Source organism: Zosterops lateralis (assembly GCF_965231275.1).
Source record: "Zosterops lateralis genome assembly, chromosome: 7".
NCBI classification, from domain to species: Eukaryota; Metazoa; Chordata; class Aves; order Passeriformes; family Zosteropidae; genus Zosterops; species Zosterops lateralis.
Window position 1 is genome coordinate 7,263,568 of NC_139767.1, and position 22,873 is coordinate 7,286,440.

General features: G+C 37.6%; 1 protein-coding gene across 5 annotated transcripts in view; it reads left to right on the forward strand.

The window, feature by feature from the left end:
• The window catches only part of GULP1 (GULP PTB domain containing engulfment adaptor 1), a 167,556-nt gene that overhangs the window by 99,181 nt on the left and 45,502 nt on the right, over positions 1–22,873 (forward strand). For all 5 annotated transcript variants that reach the window (XM_083865456.1, XM_083865455.1, XM_083865459.1 and 2 more), the window contains one exon: positions 2,593–2,654. In XM_083865456.1, the coding sequence (XP_083721582.1) occupies positions 2,593–2,654 (62 nt within the window). The remainder of the gene's footprint in view (positions 1–2,592; positions 2,655–22,873) is intronic.

Here is a 22,873-nt window from a genome sequence, read left to right on the forward strand (position 1 = left end):
GCAGTATTTCAAACAGCTGCTGAGGGTGGTGTGAGTCCAAAATCAGACCTTACAATTCAGAAGGAAATGCTGGTAACAGAACTACCCCATAATAGCCTGCATGACTTTTTGCACATCTTTGCTATCAGCCTGAGTTTTGCCTTGTATTGATTTAGTTCAGCGTTAAGAGTTCTTTCCGAAGTACCACCACTCTGTAATTATTACTTGCCTCTGAGAAATAGACTTCCAATGTCAGTGGAAATCTTCAGTAGCTGTGTCACAGTGTTCGTGGATCTCCGTCTCAATGTTGGACTGTTTTAATCCATAGCACAAGACCCCTGGGACCAGGTTTCCTTTGGTACCCAGCTAAGTGATTTCATTTTGAGCTGAGAGCACCTGCCCATGGTTCCTGATCTTCCTCCCAACTGGGGCTACCAAAAGTTATGGCAACACTTCCCTGGCAGTTATTCCTTGCTGGAACCTCTGTAACATTACTGTTAGAGGCTGGTAGGCAACTTGATGATTTCACAGAAACATTTTAAGTAAAGCTTTGTATGTGATAACAAAATTGGAAAGATTACCTGATGCTGAATTTAAGACCAGCATTTCACACTTGACTCCCAAACTAAGTAACATTGTTTTCAAATTTGAATTTGCTCTGATGGGCTGAAGGGATGAAGAAACATTTGCAAGGAATAGTTAGTTTTGATGGTACCTATCTAGCCTTTTGTCTGCTTGTAAAATTGCTTTAGAAGCTACAGCTCTGTCACTTGTTTGTGATGGTACTAGGCATAAAATGAGTGGAGAACTATTGCAACTTCCTTAGGCGGTTTAGTGCTCTATTTTTACTAGGTTTTCCTTTATGAATGTATAAATATGACCATATCCCTACCAAAGCTAGTAAAGAGTCATGTGAAGAAAATGGATAAATTAACCTTTGGTATTAGCACCTGGAGGAGTTGAAGTTGGCTGGGGCAGGGAGCTGTCCTGTCCCGAGTGCCTGCTCTCCCCCTGCCTTGCCAAGGAGCCCATGTCCAGCTGCTTGGTTGGGCTGCAGGTTATCTCCTTTGTTTTAACAGGCCTAACTCACAAATCCACTGGGATGCTTGTTTTGCCCTTAGAAAACATAGCCTTTGATATTATGTTGAAGTAGAGATCAGTTTCAGGTGTTAAAATATTCTGGGAAATGATTTCTTGGTTCCAGCAGTCCAATCACAAGCCGCAGTCAAAAGGAAGAGCCACTTTAATCATCCTCCTGGGTGCTGCTGAATGGACAAATCATCCTTAATTAAGAAGTGATAATATCACTCTTCAGTAATGGAGCTGAGTATTACTGCCATCTAGAATGAAATTTGCTTGGGGAAAAAAGAATTCTCCCAGCTTTGTAGTTCTGATCCTGTTACTGTGGTGACTGGTGGATATCTTGTTTAACGGTTTTCTTGCTTCTGCATAATCTCAAATATTTAATTATTGCTTTAGTGTCAATCAGTGTCACAGCTTTTGCTCTTCAACAGCTTGAAGTGAACAGAATTTTATTGTTCTTAAGTGTAACTAACATAAAAGTTAGTAATTACTCTAACTGCAACTCCCCATAAAGGCAAAGGGAATTGTGAATATCTAAGGATGGAATTTTGCTTTAAGCTATTATTCTTTTACTTAACTCAATAAAGTGCCAGATTTTTTACTTTAATTCATGCTAATTAAAACCAGATAGTCTCAAGTTAGAAAATGCTACTAAATATTCAATATATGTCATATAAAATATTAATTATAGTTACAAATTCTCCTGTATGTGTGGTAATGCAAATTAGTATTTTGGAACATTTTTGTTTTCTTAAATGCTCTCAAGTGAGAAAACCTTGAAGATTTGTTTCTAAGATTGTAATAAAAAAAAGCTTTTTCTTAACATTTGGAATTCTATCTTAAATTGTGTAAAACATGCAAAAAGGCCATTAAAATAAGAGGAGAAGATGTATTTGATAAATAGTTACAGAATTATGTCCATGCAGCAGGAAAAGTAAGAGAATAACAGTCTTGCAATGGGAAAGTTAAAGGTGAACACACAAACTTGTTTAGCATATGCACAGAAAAATTATAGGTGATCTGAATTTATAAATTGGTTCTAAATCTTATGAATCTGATGCACATCCTTTTTCTTTTATAAAGATTAGAATTTTCTTCTGTCAGTTACAGCTTGGATAATTTTTTGTTTGTCCCTGTAATGTCTTGATAATTCCTGAGAAAAAGCACAAAATTAATCAAAAAAGCATTGTTAGACACACAAGATGCAGTCAGGATGCAGAAAATACTGATCTGAGGCAGAAACAGCAAACAACCTCAGAGCAATTGATACATTTGGGAGGAGGAGTTGTAGTTCTTACGGAAAACCAAGTTGGTTGAAATAGGAAGTGTGCCCAACAGAAAGATGCAGATTCTTTCTTCTAAGTGTTTGGGAAGGTGTGAGATATTTCCCTCCAGCACCTCTAAGTACTTCAGTCAGATAGATTTTTGAGTAAGAGGATGATTGTTGAACTTTTCCACAGAGATGCTTTTATACTTAAGTTAACAATCAAATAACCTATTCAGTGCTTCTTTTATTTTGCTTTTCTGTAGACAAAACATGGATGCACACTCCTGAAGCCTTATCAAAGCATTATATTCCCTATAATGCAAAGGTAAGAAAATATGAAGTTATTTTCTCCTCATACATTTAGAATGCAGCACATTCTATCTTGTTTTTAACTTGAAAACTGCAGGGACATAGATTTGCCAGATGAAATAATGAAGGAAAACTTAGTAAATGTCTCTTTTGCAAGTGAAAATGTTCTGGTGTTAATGGCCAGTTGATTCTTGTTCTGAATTATGGTTTACTAGAAAGCAAGCCAGTGTTCCTTTTCTGCTTGACTGTTTTTAAATGATGGAAATCTTGAGTGCAAAGGAATTTAACAACACACTGCATGCTTACAATTTTAAAATAATTAATGGCACAAACTTCTTTTGAACAATATCAAAGGCAATGAGTAACAACCCTTTCTGCTGGATATATTGAAATGTCAACACTCAGGAGATGTGGTAGAACAATAATGACATTTTTGCACAGTAAAGCCAGAAGCCTTACTTTTATTTTCTTATCCCAATGATAATGAGATAAATTTATATGAGTAATGCTTCGATTTGTCTGATGACATCCCTTGACAGGAAATGCATCTTACATAAATACCTTAGAACTTAAAGGTTCCTAAATATTTACCTAAATACCAGCTTAGAAGATAGTTTGCTAAAAGGAGGAGAGAATACGCAGCCATCACCATAACAGAGAGTCAATTGAGTAATGTGCAAATACTTGCTCAAACTGAGAGAATAATTCAATGAAATTCTATTGTGGGCTGTTCTGGGTGACATTATCTTATGATTGGTGTTTCTTAATATAAAAACCTTTCTTAAAATAGTCTCAATAGAAAATCGATGTGAAAATTCTTAATGCCAAAAATTTGTATTTCTTAATATATATATTTATATATAAATATTTGCTTCACAGGCCAGGACTCTAGGTTTCTACATGAGTATTCCCTGCTTTTGTATTTGCAATTTTCTTTTGCTTAGCATTGCCACACAGTGAGCAGGTGTTTGTAGTGGAAAGTAGAGTCTCACTCTCATTTTCATTCTCACAGTTGCCAGGTTTTGAGTGTGTTTTTTCTCCTGTTTGTTCTCCAACTGAATTCTTGTCCAAAGCATGTATTACCATTTAACTGAATAGCTTTACCAGATACCTTGGCTTTATATTACACTTCTTGAGAGGGGGGATTACTGGCTGTGGTGACTGTGCTATCTGTTTTGAGAGCAAGCTGAAGCCGTGAGTTTTTTCAAAGCACTGAACAATATCTGTTCATTTCTGGTCTTTGAGAGGAAAAAAAATTAACCTCCTTCATTCTTTCGTGTTTCATTGTTTGCTTAAGAGCAGATCTGGTGAGTAGGTGTCAGTGCAGCTGTGCAGAAAAAGAATTAGAATAAAGAAAATGGTGCTAGGATGGTGATAACTGTAGAAACAACAGCATCAGCAACTTCTGGAGCAGAGGGAAAGAATGCAGAATTCCAATCTAAGGGAAGTCTGCTCTCAGCCTGGTTGGGAAGAGTCATTGTTCAAAATGTCTTTGCACTTATTTAGACTGATGTGTTCTCTCCAGTTCTACTCCTGTTTGTTGTTAATTCCAGAGCCTCCTCCACCTTTGTGCCTCTAAAGTCTCAGAACACTTGCATAAAACTGAAATTTTAATACCACGTGTGTTGGGTTTTGGTTTTGTTTTATTTATTTTTTTTAAGGAAGTTAACCCATTTTTTCATTTGGATCTCAGTGGAAAATTCTTATTTAGAACTATCAGTTATTTGATTCAAAGCAAGCAAGAAAATACTCTTAAAGTAACTGGAGTGTAAAGGGAATGGGATTCCCTACTCTGTTTATTTATTGACACCTGGAATAAATTCACACAGCTTTTATGAAGTTAACTGGCATATGCAGGCATAACACTAATAAATCTAGATGATATTTCCACCTTAGCTCTTATCATTCTCATTAAGTTTTGCAGTATTTTTCACTTTAAGGGGAAGGTATGTATTTCTCAGGACCTTATTTGGGGCTTGCAGCATTTTGGGTTTTAAGTGAAATATCTCACTGATTTCATAACTTGTAACTATATTGTGAAATAATGATTAAAAACTTCAGAAAACCTTCATAACACAAGTTTGAATAAGACTCATTGGTTTTTGCCCAAATTGTTCCACTTCCAATTCTCCAGCATTCAGCTGGTGTATCTTCCGTGTTTGTTGGGAAGAAAAGACAGTACTTTATCTGATTTATATCAAAAAGTGTTCATGTGAGTGAAGAATGACACGTTCAGAAAATCAAATCAGTTTGATGGAAAGTAATACCAGAGATATTATTTGTCCATGAGCAAGTGAGCTGTATTCTCACATAGTTTTCTTGGATGCAGATCAGTGTGGGTGGAAAAGTGGTTTCTGTTCTTTATAAGACATAAAAATAATTTCTCTGACATTAATCTGAGATGATCAGAACATGGGGAGAGCTTACTGGGAAAGATGAGATTTTGTTGATTCCTTGTTGATAAACTGCAGTTCATGAGTTGACTTATTTAAAAAAAAAATCCTAGCAAAGTTAACTGGAAATTAAAAGAACCCGGCAGTATTGACAACTGGCCCTTTTTCTCTACCAGTTTCGGAGGAGTTTTTCACAGAGAATTAGTAATGTCATTTTATCTTTTAGAACATGCACCCTCAGGATGATTTATGGCCATAATCCTCTTTGCAAGAAAACATGAGCTGAGTTGCTTCTTCTGGAAGTAAAATCCAGGAGCCATGAGTCTCCTAAGGAAGCCCTTAAATATAAAAGTGTCTGTAATTTCTCTCTCTTTTCCAACACACCCACTCCTACTTTGCTGTTTTGAAATTTGCTGATTTTTTCATGGTTTATATGGTGTAAATCAGTGAAGATTTGGGCTTTGGGGTTTTTTATTTGTGGGGGGAGTGGGGGACAGGAGAAGAGTGTTTATTTTCCCTCTTTGGTTTTGTTTTCTTTATTTTTGTTCTGTTTTTGTAATTTTTTTTCTGTGTTCATTTAGTGGTTTTTTCTTTGCGTCTTTTATTTTTTTTTTCCTCTTGTCTTACTGAAGTCTTGGTCTATCAAAAGGCACTGATAATAAGATTCCTCACATTTCAGCATGCTCTGGATATGCAGCCTTGGTTTAGTGAAGCCAGAGTTTTGACATCAGTTCGTGGTCCTGTATTTTTTTAACTATGTCACTACAAATGAAAGCATATCAGTCACACAATTTTTGCTTCCCCCAGAGAGATAATTTAGAGTTTTTATAATACAGTATCAAATATAGACTCATTTTGATGCGGTGGCAGGACAGTTTTAATATCAGCCAGATATAAAATCCTAAGACAACCCCAAACTTCTCCTCTGTGTTAATTTTTCAGTAATGATCCTTAATTAAGAAGAGATGTTTGTGTTATGTTCTGTACTGTAAAGAAAAATCTCTCTTTTGCCTTTAAGGTAATTCTCTTGATTTGTGGCCAGCTTCCTTTCTGCAAAACAAAAGTGATCAAAGTGTGACTTTATAGTGGAATAAGACTGATAAGACTTTAAAGAAGGGCTGGTGGTTGTCATCACCTGAGTGGTGCCTTTCTGCCAATCAAAAGCTGCCCCAACCAACCCTGTTTACTTTTTCTCTCTGTAGTAATTGCATCTGGAATCACCTCTGGAATCACTTGCTTATTTTTTGGCTTATATCAAACGTTTTGCAGAAGAGAGGTTGTGCTTTGCCAGCCTGGTGTTGATGTTGGCTGTTGGCAAGGCAGGGGGGCAGTGGCTCTAACCTTGCACAAGGCAAAAGGGCTGCTCTTATCCATGGCAAGTATTCCATGGCAAGTGCTGGCATGTTAAACCTCTGTGAGGATGTGTCACCAAGAGGTATCACTGCTCACAGAGCCACTGGCCCAAATGCTTCCTTAAAACTAACTTTCCAAGTGAGTTTTATATTGTCAGCTGCAGGTTTGATTCCTGATGTAGTAGGTTCAGTTTGAAAGCTTGGAGTTAAATGAAGTGCAAATAAGGAATTTAGTAATGGTCACACTTTATGATCTGGAAGGTCTTTTCCAACCCAAATGATTGTGAGTCTGTAATAAAAGACCTCCCTTGGCAGCACCTAAAACTATTAGTCTTCACTGGAGAAGGATAAGGTTAATTTAGATTCTCAACTATATTTCATTTCTTATTTTATGTATTTTTTATCATCGAGGAATGGCAAATAACACTCTTGTGCAGCAGGCATTTTGGACAGGGGTCATAAGTCAAATGATGTCACTACAGTAGCAGGGCTCTAGGTGCAGTTCTGTCCTTTGAATATCTGCATTTTGCTATCATTAATGTACAGTATTATCAAAGCCACATTTTTGTGGCATAAACTACAATTTTTTTTTGCCATTGCTATAGAAATTCTCTTTTTCTATCCAGTCAGCATCTCAGCAGAATTATCATGACTGTGTCATTAAAAGTAATAAAAAAATGTCAAATGGCAAACTGTATGTAGCTTTCCCAAGTCAGCAGAGTTACAAGGCACACTACTAAAAAGTATATTTACGATGTGTGGGGAGGTTAGATATAGAAAGATATGTATTTCAAACAAAGCAAAAAAATGTTGAAAATTAGAAACTACTGCAGTAGAAGAGAAATTATGAGGAATAATGTATTTTCCTGCTTTAAATTTATTATAATTAGAATTAATAGCTTAATACAAATTAACTTTCATTAGAGTACCAAAATGTCTTGCATGTGATCGTAATTAATTTAGTGTTTAGGCACAGGAAAAATTAGTATTGTGAAAATACCCAAATGAGATAGGAAAGCAGAAAAATGTAATTTTATAAGGGAATGCAAATTTGAACTACTTAGTTATTGCTGATACATTACAGTCATTAAATTTGGTGCTCATTACACCAAAGATGAATAAACATGTAAATGAAATACAAAAAATTTAAAGTCTGCAACAGGTACTCTCAACAGACTTGGTTTGATTGTTCTTACTCTCCAGAAGAGGATCTCCTTCCAGAAATGAATCAAATTTATGAGCAATTTCAGTGTTTCTTCCTTAAAATCCATTTGTGTATAGTAATGCAAGGCAGTTTAGTATAATGGATAATGTTTCATTTCTTTCCTTTTTCAGGAAAAAGGAACCATTAGGGCCTATGTGTTTCATGAAATATTTGTGGAAGGTTCCAGTTAAAAAAGAAAATTACAAGAGTTAATTTAACTGGGGAGGTGAGAGAAAAAACAGTGGTCATGTTTGTCAATACTTTATCAACTCCAACTGAAGGACAAACCAGCAACTCTTGATCTGTTCTCCAAGGCTGTCATCTTCTTTAAGGCTCTGCTTGTCATTCTTTGGGCTTTTCATAAGCTCCATTTTCCTTGAAATTTCTGAGTCCTGTGTGACATAACTTCAGTTACAACTATGAAACATCTGCAACACAAGGAAGTTATGGGAGTGTTTTGGCAGAAATCACAAATAGTTCATACCAGTTAATGGCATTCAGCATAAGATCTGAGAAGTAATTGGAGTCCCTCTCTCAGTAATGCAGTAAGATGTTAAAAATGTCATAAAACAGGATGGAGCAGAGCCCTATGTCTATATTGAAGCTGATGTGTAATCTACCACAGCCCTAAAATATTTGCTATCCTGAGCAAGTTTTGGGTGTCCTTTGTATCCGAGCAGTTGTTTCTCTCCTATAAGTTGCCATCATGCCTATTTATTCAGCACCTTGGCTGCTTAATTACAGTCTTTTTCATCCTCTCTGACTTTGAGTAGTGTAATTTTCACTTCTCTCATCAGAGAAAAATTATTTTTCAACAGTTTAAGAGCTTTAGGTAATTTTTTTCTGTTAGAAAATTCTAAAATCAGTTATTTTGGACATTAATGTAATTTCTAACAACTATAATCTGGATTGAAAATACAAACCTGCAAAAGATTTAGCTCATTGTTGGACTTTGAGCAGCCTCAATTTTAGGAAGAGGGAATGTCCTAGGCATCCTTGAATGTTGGACTTGCCCCATGGCTGTGCTGCATTTGGATTAAGATTTGCTTTGGGAATTGAAATGGAAGAATCCAGTGTAATATAGGTTGGAACAGACCTCTGGAGATGATCCAGTTGATTCCCATCTGAGAAATTATTTCAAAGCCAGGTGGTACAAAACAGCCTTATGCAATTGAGCTTTAAATGCCATTAAGGGCAGAGATCAGAGCCCCTCAGCAGCCAGTTCCAGGACCTATTCCCTACCATTCTGACTTCTTTTTCCTTATTTCTGGTTGTAATTTTTGTTACTCTCAGCCATGCATACACATCCACACGTGTATACCAGACTCATCACCTTCAGGCTGAACAAGTGCAGCTCCATTTTTCCTGACCATCACCTTCTCTGCCACATTCCTCACCACTTTCAATCCCAGCTGAGGTTTGGCTTTTCTAAATTCATCCCTGCATGCCTGGAAAATATATCTGTATTCCTCCTACGGGGGCTGTCCCGTGTCCCCCTTCCACACCCTCCCCTCTGTATCTCTGCCAGCTGCAGCTGGATGCTCAGTCCAGTTCAGGGATGCAGGAATGCTTTTGGAAATTCTGCAATCTTACTGATTGCTGCCTGGCCCGTGGCTTTAGGAGGAAAGGTGATGCTGGTGTCTTACTAAGAGGCTTCAACTACCATAGCAGCTGGTCCAGCAACCTTTCAGGAGGAAGTCAGGCTTAGTTTAAGCTTGCAAGTGTGAATGCAACTTGAGAGAAACAATGAAACTACAAGGCTTTATTTACCCTGCAGGCTCTGAAGAGTTTCCCTGTTGGGGTGTCTGTACAGGGAATTTTCAATGTTGCTGCTCATGCAGAGATGTTCTCTTGGTGGCCAAGGGCTGTGCTCAGCATTAGGAACTAGGAAACCAAAGTTTCTGGAGCATGAGTATTGCCAGGTTTCTCACTTTGCTTAGATATGGCAAAGAATTTGGCCTAGGTGTAATTTTAAGCCTTGTGTTCTATTTTACTTCAGGAATAGGTTATTGTTGTTCTATTTTGTCTTAGAATCAATTTCAGAAGGGCTGAAACGTGAAACCCCTGGAATTTATATGACTTCTGCATTATGGGACACATAGTTTATACATGTATGGTAAGCAAAGGGGAATTGGCCTCAAGTTGTGCCAGGGGATGTTTAGGTTAGATATTAGGGAAACTTTCTTCACTGAAAGGGTTGTCAGGCATTGGAACAGGCTGTCCAGGGAAGTGGTGGAATCACCAGCCCTGAAAGCATTCAAAAATGCATGGATGTAGCCCTTAGGACATGGTTTAGCTGTGAACACGATAGTGCTGGGTTAACGGTTGCATGCGAGGATCCTAGAGACCCTTTTCAACTGAAATGATTCTATGGTTTAGTATTGAACACAGCAGCTGAAGCATATTTCTAAAGATACCACGTTAACTATAAGTTTAAAGTATGTTTTGAACAATTGCATCACGGGCCTTCCCTGGTATTGCCTCAAAAGAGGTGAGCAATGAGATTGCTGAGACAAAAGTAAAAAAATCATTAGAAGCTTCATAGCAGCTTTTACAATGTCATTTTCCTATTCTTCAGAGAAAGACTAAGTTAGGATTTGGGTATTAATCTTCTCAAGTCTATGATACTCAGAGTCATGAGTTCCTCAGCCCTGGATAAGAACAGGCACTCGCTGAAGGAGCAGTGAGTGATCTGCCTGTTCAAGACAAATGAATAAAGCTCAGAGGTCTGTCTGGTCAGAATTAACAAAGCAAGAAAGAGTGTGCAGAGACCTTAGGGTCAACAAAGATGTACTCAACCTTCCACATCCCTCTCTGTTCCTTCTCTCTTGCTCATGTTTATTCCCTTGCCTCTCCCTAAGTCTGCTGGAAAGTGCCAATTAGCCTCATTAGCATGTCCTTGGGAATTCTCTCTGCAGCTCTATTTCCAGGAGAGCTCTCAGCTGTGGGAACATGAGGTTTCTGTGAGAAGGCCTTGCAGCCTCTGCACTGTCAAGTATCAAGTGAGTGTCATGTCTGACACTGGAATTAATAGTCTATAGGGTTCAAACATCTGGATTATTGTCCTTGTGGGCTAGGTGGCCCACAGCTCTTCATAGATTGGTTTGCTTTCAATTAAATCAGGCTTGCAGGTGAATTACTCCTTCTCATCTCCCATATTTAATCTCAGCCTTTCTATAAACTAGAAACAGAGCTGGTTTATAGAAAATAAGAGAATGGCACAAGATTTTTAACAGAAAATTTTGCAAGGAGATAAAATTTTAAAAACAAAACCAAGACTGCAGGAGTCTGTCCAGCAGCCAAGCTGTTCACCATTCAGAAAAAGTTTCACATGTGCTGATCTCCATGAGGATTCATCCTCAATAAACCATCAGACAAACCACCAGCTGCAGTCTCTGACTTTATTAACTTTAATAAAATAGTAATGTACACTAGTCAGCTGTGGATCCTGGACTGCAATGAATATTTCTCTCAGAAATGCCTCCATCAGATTACTCTGGCTCAGAAAGGGTAAAACCACTCTTGGCCTGTTTTAAGAAGCATTTTGAACTTTGAACATGAGGATGGTAGGTATAACTTAATAGAGGCATTAATAATTTCTGGTTTGGAACATAGCAGAAGAGAAATACTTGCATTAAGTGATTTGTAAAGCTTTATTGAAATGTTACATTTTTACTAGGAATTTCTATGTGCCACTAAAAGAGGATGATGGATTACATTGGTCTAAACTTCCATTTTTTTATGCTGTATATTCATAACTAATATTCTCTCTATTATGAATCTTTAAGGAAAATCAAAACAGGGCAGGTCCTATTGTTTTACAAGTTGTTTTTCAATGTGTTGCTGTAGTATTACTGAAAATAGGGAAAATGTATAAACAAGGATTTCCATTAAATCTTTGGAATGTGTGGAACCAAGAGTTGCATTTGAAGGAAAAGATACTTTGAAGCATGAACTAGAAAGGTCCTCAAACCCTGTCTTGTCCTATTGCTGTAGCTCCCAATGCTTCTGAGTAGGGAGAAACTAGGAGGACGGATGAGTAACTCAACAAATCATGTTAATTAGAGCTAAAAGACTAGGTGGGAGGGAAGTCTTGTTTACTCATGAATACAGGTTTATTGTGGAAAAATCCATTCAAATCAGGACTGTATGGGTCATCTTAAGTCAGAATTTAGAGGCCATATCCCAGCTTGCACTTTATGAGGCATTGAGGACATGAAACTCTTAAAGACAAACACGTTCTCAAAATGAAAAATCATTCCCCAAAATTGCATGTGCATTCTTAATGTTCAAATTAATCTGAAATCTTTAAAAACAGGTATTGGTTTGGGGGTTAAATTTTGGGGTTTGAAGAGATGCAGGTGGGAAAGTGGGACCTCTTCACATGGCTTTTTTTGTCTTTGAAATCTGCTGAAGTACTCTGAGTGTGTGCTGTATAGCAGAGCACTCTGTTAAATTTGTAGTGGTTATAGCTTTTTATTTGTGTTAGTGTTTGCTGTTTGATGTGTACAAGGAAGAATAGGGTCGATGTTTTATATTGATTTTAATCAGTAACACTCAGAAGTACTGACTGAAACTGTGCTGTGCATTTCCAAGGGGTTACTGCAATTTATCACAGTTCATTAGATCATAAATTCTTTGAAGCTAAGGGCTATCTTTTTGATGTTTGTACAGCCTCTAGAATAATGAGAGAGAGGCTGTAGGTTCTACCCTGATTCAAATAGTCATAGATCAAAGCTCAGAATAAGTAGGCAACAGAAGACCTTGGCCTTCTCTCATGAGCTTTCTTCTCAGCTGGGATAATTAAATGATAATGCAGATAAGAAATGGGTGAGTTATTATCCACAGCTTAAAGATAAGGAACTGAGGTAATACTGAAGGTTTCCCACATATCTGCCCCAAATCTCTGTTCTCAAATCAGACCCAAAATTTTGAACTCTGCTTTCATGCCTTGAGCTCAAGATTAAATGTCTTCTCAATACCTGCTCTCTTAGTGAAAAGGATTAGGTTGCTATTTAGGGAAGACTCCAAGTCCTTACGTGAAGGATTTTTAAGTACAGAATCAGAATTTTCTGGTTCTATGTTCACCTAATGATATGAGCATCACTATGATGATCTCGACTAGGTTAATTTTACCACTTCAGCACCAGATTGAGGTCTTTTATTGGAAAACATATTATTTTTTATGAAGTAAGAAGTGAAAGCCAATGTTATTGTTGGATTAATTGCCATTGTAAAATAATTTACAGATTACTTTCCATCTCAGTTATGTTCTCTTAAACAGTTCATCCGAGGTGTTAATCTCATCTGCTGGTGGATCGAAGGTCATAATGATGGTGGTTTCATTTCATATCTGATGTTGTCAGGTTGAAATATTTTTGCATTTTGCATTTAAAATAATCTAATAAGAAAATTCAGTTTTCTAATTTGTAGTGTTAAGTGGGAGAATATTTCCTGTGTTTCAGTAGTGCTCTGCACATTTGATAAATGATAACATAAAGTGACAGTTATTTCTCTTCCAAATAATGTTGTAAAATAAATTATTCTCATCCTAGCCAGATACTGAAATAAACTCTGTTATGGATATTCTTCAAGTGCCTGGAGGCCAGGTGTGGAATTATGGTGGTCACATCTGTTTTATGGCTGTCTTTTATGAGAGATTACATGCAAAGAAGGGAGTTTTTTCTAAAAAGCAGAGTAACAAGAGAGAATACAGACAGGCTCATAAAACAGAAACCATCACAGACAAGACACTTCCAATTCCCTGGAGGAAAAGTGAAATATCCAGTACAGCTAAACCAATGTCAGAAGTGCTTTTCTTGTTGAGGCCCATTGCTTGAGTTGTACTTGCTCCCAGAATCTGTGATGGAATGGAAGAGGAGGGATTTAGAGTGGAGTTTGTGTTCTGTGCAGCAGCACATTCACAGGCAGTGAGGCAGATGTATGTTAAGGGTACATTCCCAGCCTTGGAAAGGAAGATTTCCAAAATGTTTGTGCTTTCCCATAAAAATCTTGAATGCAATTCCCAAAAATCCTTGAACAGCTTGCCTTGTGCTGTGGTCATGAACCCGTAGTAGATGAAAATGCTGTTGAACTGCTGTGGTTGAAGAGCCATTTCCTCTCCAGCCCCTGCTCTTCATTTGCTGTTTCAGTTTGCCTCCCAGCTGTGCTGTCTTGTTGCTATTGCCCCTTTTCAATCCAAATAATCAAAGCACCCAGAACCAGTGCAGGTTGCCCTGTACTTTTCCTTTTTATTCCAAGATACCCACTTAAAGATATTTTGTCAGAACTACAAACATGTTGCAGTTTTAAGGGCATGGCTACTGCTCTGCTTTGTCCCCTGGTGCATTTATCTGTTGCATGGATCTTCTCTCTCTGCAGAATTAGTTCCTTCCACAAGTAACTAATTTGATTTTGACTTGACTATCCCAGTTAAATATTCTCTGAAAATTTCTCGAGGGTATTTTGTGAATATAGTAACTGAGAAAGAAGTCTGTATGTGTCATATGTACAAATTACCAGCACATTTAAAGAAGTAAATGGAGCTTGGGATACAGTAGTTTCTAGGAGCAAAGAAAAAAAAAATCTTTTTTAGTTGAACACAGACATTTTCCTGTCCACTTTTATCAAAATGCTGATATTAATTTCTGTGAATATAGCATTTAATTTATCGTATTCATGTAGATTATCCATGTGATTGTGGATTACACTCTGCATACTGACTCAACATATTTTCCCACTGAAGTTACATTACTAATAAAACATTAGGCTCATTCTTTCTTTATAAATTAAGTGGTTCTCAGTGTAGGAAATCTACACTTTAGGAAAAGAAACAACCAACCAATGAAAAAAATCCACACTTCATGTTTCTGTCCTTTAGTATTCCTCAGCACCTGTGTTTGGGCTGTGGTGTCTATTATTTGCCCACAGAATGTATGTATAAATTATTTACCACACACAAAGTAGTTCTTATACTAGATTTTAAAGAGCAGATGATCTTCTCTGGTAATGATAGCTTAAAAAAAAAAGAAATTGAAACTCCATTCAAAATGTAAGCTCCTTGAAAAGCCTACCAAAATAATATTTCCAAGCTGCTAAAGCATTAGCTGCACACATTCATGGCTCTTTCTTCAGAATAGCTTTTTTTCTGGTGTGCTGCTTGTCCTCTGTTTGACAGCACATTGATTCTCTGAATCAAGAATTAAATCAGGAGTCATTTATTCTAATTATGGTGCAGAAAGCCTTGCAGTATTAAAGTCCTGATTCAGAAGCAATGCAGTGTCCTTAAAATAAGCCATTTCTTATTTCACATTAAACTGGAAAAGGTCTTTAATAAACTGAGAGTCAGGGACAATAGTTATTTGTTCCTATTACTGAGGCTATTTGTGTTGGAATGAGGATTTTGTTCCTAACTGTGACTTCTGTTTTTTGTCCCACAGGGAATTCCTGTTTCTGTGTTTGTAACATCATTGCATGTTGCCATGGGGAAAGTGTGATAGTACAAGTTCAGTATTATGTTAGTCAAAGACAAGGGAGGTAGAAATTAGATCAAAATAAACTTTAGCCACAAAATGGGAAATGTCTGTGGAATTTATTCGCTGCTTTTATAAAGTATTGTTAGTGTTTTCTGGTACAAAAGAATAATTTCAATACTTTTTAATTTGTATTTATTAACATATATATATATCCATCAAAATTTCTTCCAGAGCTCCTAGAATTTATTTTCATTGAGCAGAGGAAGGCTGTAAGAATTTTGTGTCAGTTGCTAAAAGCTGAACGCTCAGAATTGCACAATCCCACCTTGAACTGGGCCATGGAAACTCCTGGCTGGTCTTGTACGTGTTTGTTATGAAAGAAGGAATCTGAAGCCTGTGCTCAGAGCCCTTCCTAACAATGAACTCATCTGGGAAACATCTCCTGGAAAGAGGAGCTGCTCTCAGTGGCGTCATGGCCTGTTTGCTCCCCTGCCTCAGAGGTGCACCCCAAAAGTTCTGAGTGCATCAAAATGCTCTCCGTTTCAGAAAGCTTCACCTTATTGGTAGAGCAGAGTGGTTTTGCCAGTTTTCTGAATTAAGATAACGTTTGTTATCAAATACATGACAGCATATCTTGGTTCTTCATAAGGGCTTTTTGTCTTGGTTCAGTTTCCACTCTTTTTTGGGGAGATAGGCCTAATATTTGTACCAGAAAAAAAAAAAAGTCAGCAGGACTTTATGGAGCCTAACAGAGTTCAAGCTTGCTGTATTTTGTAAATAAAAATAAAAATACATAGTTTCAGTATGCTGGTACAGAGCTGACCAGTAGGTGGTGCATTCAAAGGAACAGTGGAGTTATGAAAACCAGGGTGTTAATTCAGCAGGGCCAAATTGTCAAACCAGGACAGCAGCTTTGGGTGGCTTATACTGGATGTTCAAGCTGCTTTGAGAATATCAGCCCTTGGGATCTTCATCTTGCTCCTCGTTTAATTGTACCGTTTTACTGGGAAGGTGTGTGTTTTTTGAAGGGCCAATTGATGTGGAAATCACTCCTTTCCATTTGGGAGTGCTGAAGAAGATGGTCTTTGAGCTCAGCTCAGGTATAGTAGTGTCTTTACCCAAGCAGTAACAATTAAAGGTTTTCTCACACAGCATTTCAGTGAAGTTCCTACTGCATGGCCAGGGTTGCTGGCTGGCACCTGCAGAGGTTAAGGAAGAAGTGAAGCAAAGTGGCCTCTGTGTTCTGAAGTTTCTAACACTACCTTTCACATCTGTACAAAGAATGTAGGAGTTGCTGCAATTTTTGGGTCTTATGTTTAAGGTAAATTAAATCACTGCATTGGCACCTGGTTCATGGAAACAAAAAGAAAAAAGCAGCAAATGGTATCGAATTTGTTACATTAATATATTTCAAAATATCTAGGACTCAATAAAAAACAGTATTTTAGTAAATTTAAGGGCCTACTTTGACTTTACAATTTTCATGAAGAAATGATTCTTGAGTTAAATTGAGTTGCTGTTTTGAAGAACTAAGTCAAATTATGAACTTATGCTGAAAAATCTGTCCTCTCTGTTATTATTTGCTTCTGAAGCTGAAAATTTGATGTATAAAATGGTGAATATGAATTCTTTTTAGGTGGCTTTCTTCAGTGAAGGTAAATGAAATAGTTTTTTGTTTTTTTTTTTACTGAAAACAATCCAATCAGGAATATAAATTTTCTAAATTGAGGCATTCATGTAGTGTGATGTGTCCTCAGTGAGTATCAGTGAGGCTTTTCACATTTGAATATCCTTTCTAAAGGAAGTGTTGGGTTTGATAATTAGGTCTGTTTGTCCTATCTTGATACAGAATGGTTCTACTGAGTATTGGTTCAGCAATGAAAATTCTTCCAGAACTAAAGATGTGCTGTATTTTGAGACTGATCAGTCAGTTTAGAGCTGCCAGTTCTTAATTCTTGGAGTTCACAAACTAAATGGAATCTAAAATAATATGAGAGTAGCAACAGAGGGTTGCCAGAGCTGCCAAGGATGTTATTGAGCATCTGTGGTTGGATAGCTCAGTCATTTCCTACATGTCAGAAGCAATTCAGGCCACGGGTAGGGTCAAGTTAGATCACATTAGTCAATACTGTGCTCATTTGATGGGTTTTCTCCTGGTAGTTATCCTTAAAGTTTCAGTTTAAACTCCAGCTGTGCTGGAGGAGGCTCTGCAGAGTTGATGAGTAGTGGCAGAGAAACAGAAGACAGTGATCTGGAGCCATTGTTTGGTGTAGGTGTCAGTAGTGTGTGGATTGAAGTGAAAGAGCTGGAATAACTTGAGGATGGTGCCTTTGGGTTACTCACAGACATCTCCTGCTGCAGTAAAAGGATCTGACAGTTTCTCCTAGCAAAAAAATCTTTTCACATGTGTAAAAAGCCAAAACTGGAAACCCAGAGTATGTCCAAATTTAAGCACAATAGATACATTTTGGAAATGGGTTATTCTTTAATTTACTTCTTCATTTTGTCCAGCCTCTGAGCACAGGATTCTTGCATGTGAAGGCTAAAGAACATTGCAGCACTCGTGAGGAAGGAATGCTATTAAAAGAACCTGTGTGACTCAGTCACAGGCAGGGAATACATGATGAGAAATTATGTTTTCTAGTGATGAATTTCCTCTCGTTGCCATTTTCTCCTGCCCTTGTTTATTACATGCCAAATGTTATCCTTGGTTTTATTTATCAGCTATGGGAAGAGCACCTGGGATTAAAAGGAAAATAGGCTTCAGGATGATATACTACTAGTGTTAACATCACTGCCATTTGTGCACTGGCAGAGTGTTCCCTTTTAAAGCCCTTTTCCCGTACATCAAAGTTTTTAAAGAACTTTCTAAAAGTGACTTTACCTTGCTGGACTTTTTGCTCCAAGCTGGACTATGCCTAAAATGTATCTATTACCCTCCTGCTCCTGTCTCTTCACTCAGAGCTGGAGTGAACAGTCAGCTCCAGCTAACAAGTGTGCAGAGCAGAGCCAGGGAAACACTCTCTCCTGGTCAATGCCCGAGATGGAATTCAGTCTGGGGTAGTTGTGCTGCTCTCAGCCTGTGCCTGTAGTCTGGGTAGCTGTAGGGTGCCTGGTGGTGGTGTGTGCAGTAGGAGGTCTGTGAGCACCAACCCCAGTGCCTCTCTAAGCCTCAGGTCCAGTCAGACAGCCCTTCAGGGCATGGTTCAGTTTGAGATGTGCTTCTGAAGTGCTGGGGAGATTGATGGACTGAATAAATGCTGGATGTTTTCTCTTGTGCAACTGATGTTTTCTCTAAGGACAGTCTTGACAAGATACGTGTGTTACCTTTCCTACTGGCTTTCTGTATTCCTGCCTGCTCTTACCTCCCTTGTCTTGGTCCTAGCTATATTAGCTGTATTAGCTGTATTTTGTCTTTAGAATTAGATGGTTTAATGCAGAGAACAGCTTTGATAGCTGTGTTGCAATCAGATTTGATTTTTTATTTTATCCTTGTTCCTAGCTCCCTTAGTATGTGACATACTGGAGAAAATTTAAGTTTTGATCATTTACCAAGCGTGTCCTAAAGTCTTCTGAAGTTCTGCTTGCAGACAAGCTGGTTTTGGTAATGCAAATATACATTCCTATTGAATTTTTCTTTTTGAGTGCCACTTTTCCTTCTGGCAGCAGTGGGACTTGAGGAGGAATGTGACCTTGTGTAATTACTCTGTTCTTTGGCTTTTAGGGTTATTACACCAAGCTGGATTCAGCAGACTTGGCCCACATGTCCGATTTCTTCCAGTCAGTGGCTCAATAATTTCTCTTCATACCATATCTGAACATGGGTTAAAAGATAAGTGTAGGCAGGATTAGGGCTGCCACATTAGGGCTGTCCTAAGTTTCTCAGGTATCTTTGCCAGAATATTTCTGGGGATTCTTGTTTCCAGACATTTGGGCAGGAGCCACATCCAGGTGAGGTGCGCTACTCCAGGGAAATGTCTGTTGTCTCTGTCTGCCAGCTGGTCAAAGAAATGTTGAGCTTTAGTTATCAAGTAATGTTCTTCATTACTGATTAATAGATACAGACTGAAAGACTGAAATGACTGCTTGTACATTTGATGGTGGAGAGCTCTTAATTGCTGCACTTGTAGAGAATAGAAGAAAGTACAAATTAAGCCAGTGGGGTTTGGTGGACCTTATTATTTTATGATCCTTTCTGTAATGCCCTCTTTTTTTCTCCCCAAGTATTTCAATAATTAAATAGATTTTTCTTTCTTTATATCTTAATTTCTGTAAATATTTTCGATTTATGGATTAATTACCTGGTAATATTTGATTTCCATTAGATAATTTTTTTAATATTTTTAATTGTGCATTCATTTTCTTCTTTGCCAGTAGTACTTGAACACTCCCTCAAAAAATACCTAGAATTTCTCCTGTGTCAGGGGCCACCGTTTGTGCAGAACATTAGATGTCAGGCAAGCAAGGGATTTCCAGGGAATGTGCTGATGTCTGTGCCACTTTTCTGTCTCATATTCCCATGTGGTGAGTGGGATTTCTGCTCTGATTTGGGTGGTATTCATGCCTGGGAGTTGTTTTTAAGGTGGCACTAGGAAAGTACTCTCTAAACAGGAAAAATCTAAACATGTTGTGTGCTCTGGCAAAATCCGAGGAAGCTGCAGCAGGTGAGGAACTGGACTGTGGGGTGGGGAAAGAGAAGGAACCCAAAATACAAAGTGCTGTTTGTTTTATGGTCTGTGTTGTCCTTCTGCTATTTGAGTGATGGAGAAGGTACATGTGGGCAAGGCTGAGCAAAAACTCTGCCTGGGCTTATGGAGTGGTTACCAGCTTAGACATTGTTCACAGCTGGTCCCACTTCTCTTTCATTCTTGTTTTATTTCTCACAATGGGGATACATTTTTCTTCCTTTCATCAGTAAATCAGCATCCCTGTAGAACTGAGGAGGTAGAAGGAGCTAATTTGTCAAAAGCTGGCAGCAGGTATCCAGTAATTTTGCTTTTTTTTTTCCCCCTTTCTTTATTGTATGAGTTTGGTAAGTACTGTTTTCATATAATTGCATTTAAGTCTGCATAAAATAGAACCTTTAATGTTCAGAAATTTCAGAGTAAAAAAGAAATGTGGCACTGTAGCAGACTTTTTTTTTTAGGATTGAAGTGTGATGACGAAGGAAAACAGATGTTTTATTATTAAAATATCCTACAGTGCTCTCTACTGGAAGAGTGGAAGTCTACATTAAATATTCACAAGTGCACCTAAAACTATTTCTTGATCAAGAGTCAAGTTTATGAATTTATTTTAGTCTGGTAAAACTAACTTTTCCTTAGCATGGATAGAGGTTTTTTCATCCCTAAGCTTTGAAGAAAAACAACTGGATGTGATTTGCATGTAAAGACAATAAAATGTTGAGAGTCAATATCTAAACTGCCAGGGGAAGAATTACTGGAGATTTTCCTGCTAATGTCAAGGAAAAAGGTGCACTGCTAACCTTGGCAGTTCACCTGGCCTTACTAAGACCTGTTGAGCACATCAGAACAGCAGCAGACTTGTCAGAAAATGTAAGGGATTCGGGATGCCTTAAGTTGTCCTACATTTGAATTGACTTTGAATTGGGCCAGCAAAGTGAAAGATTATTTACCTTTATTTTAATAGTTTCTCCAGCTGAAGTAAAACTCTAAAAAAGCAATTGTAATAATTTCACAATGGAATTGGAGCAAAAAATCTTTTTCATGTTAATCCTTAGGGAAATGTCACCTACATTCTAACAAAGATATTCCCCACAAAGTCTGATATCTTGTTGTATAAGACAGCCCTCTTGGCCATCACAGGGCTGAATTTTCTCTCAGTTGCTGTCAGTGATAAAACCTCTCTTGATTTAATATGTTGAAATAGTGTCTGTTAATTCTTTGCAGCTGCATTATCTTGCAAATCTTTGCATGTGGAGTGAACACATCTGGTTGTCTGCTAACATTAGATTAGAAACAGTTTGATCTGAGGTGTTTGTCTTGTATATGACTGGCCAACTGCTCACTTTCTTCATGGCAAACATCAGTGTACATTAAAGGAACACGTAAATAGTTCTGACTGATAGGATCTGTTGGCCTCATGGGAGTTTTTTCTGATTGCAGACAGCTGCAAGTGAAATGAGAATTAGTAATATATAGGAAAATAACTGCTCATCAGTTTTGTAGGGAATATGTTTGGAAGAATGGCAGAATGCGGTGAAGAATGCATGATAAGGAAAATTGCTTTAGCTTCCTTTATGTTATGCAGAATATTAAATGTCATCTTTCAACTTTTTAAAGTATCCAATGAAAATTCAGTATGATCATGATGAACTTATTCTTAATACTAAACAACACATAAATATTTGAGTCTAGTGGCATGCCTAAATTATGTATCATGCCTGTTTGAATAGGCGTATTATGCATTAAGTACACCAACCTCAAGAATAATCTTTTTGCTAGCTGCAGACAGTAAATAAGTGTAATAGTCATATGTAAACATTTTTCAGCTGCATTTTGTATTTGAGTACATTACTTATGTAAAGAACACTTAAGCATTTAGTGCGTTTATTGGTTTGCATTTAGGATTAATAGTGAATGATCTAAAGGGAAACTTATTTTCTGTTTCTCTCTTCTGCAGTGAAGTGTAGGAGTTGTGTTAGCTCGACTCTCAGGAACCGCTTAGGTTTCATATGCTGATTATTCTGCATGAATTGAGTTGCAGAAGGGAACCTCAAATGCTGAAAACAAACACTGACTTGCTAAGTTCCCATCTGAAACTCTGGATCAGCACTGCTCCCTAAAGGAGCCTGAGCTTGAAAAGGGAGGTTTCACATTTACCCCTTTTGCTTTGAAATTTTTGTTGCACAAACTCTTCCATGCTGAATAATTCTATTATTCATGCCACAGCTGGACCAATTTACCGATATAACAAATATTTCTTCTCTGTGTTTGTGTGATTTGGTGAGAAAAATCTGCTGAAAAGACCATGATGAAATGGCCACGTTCCCATTCCATGGGGGTGGTGAGTTAGTTGTTAGTGGCTCCCCTGGAAACCCCAGTGGCATCGTGTCTGCTGTGCCAGGGACTGTACAAACGGCACAGTGACCTTGGCAGCTGAAGGCCCAGCTTTGCAAATACATCTCTTTGCCTAGCTTAACTATCATGAGTAATACCACAGTAATTGGTACCTAATATTAAACACAAAATGATGATAGATGAGATGGACAAGGTACAGAGCAGATGAAAAAGCTAGTAATAAAAAGTCTCCCATTAAAACATTAGCTGTTTGTTAAGCCTTTATTGCACAGTCATTCTTCTGTTACAAACTGTCTTGGTCTGAAATTCAGTCTATATTCTTCCCCAAACAAAACAGTCCAGTTCATACAAATACTCAGAATATCTCCCCTTAATTGCTGCTTTTCCTTTTATTACTCCTACCAAGAAATTAAGAAAGGAGGTCAAGTATGAAATGTGTAAGCAATTTTAACACACCTGAATTAAAGAAAAGTACAACTGCAATTAAGAGTTAGAAATAGATACAAACAGTGCAATCCATAGTATAACCTTGTAATTTTTCTTGGTATTAGCACTTAAGTACAAATCTTCTTTGTATATATGGATTAAACATGCCTTACTATCTTTTCCTGTGCTTAATAGTTTATTATGCACACACTTGAATTCCACATCCTGCTCAAAACTGCTGAGAGCAATAGAAATTTCAGTGGTGATGCTTAATGTCAAAACCAACACTCATCTGGAAGAGAGTGAATGACTTATGGAATTCTGATGGGTTATGTCCCATAAATG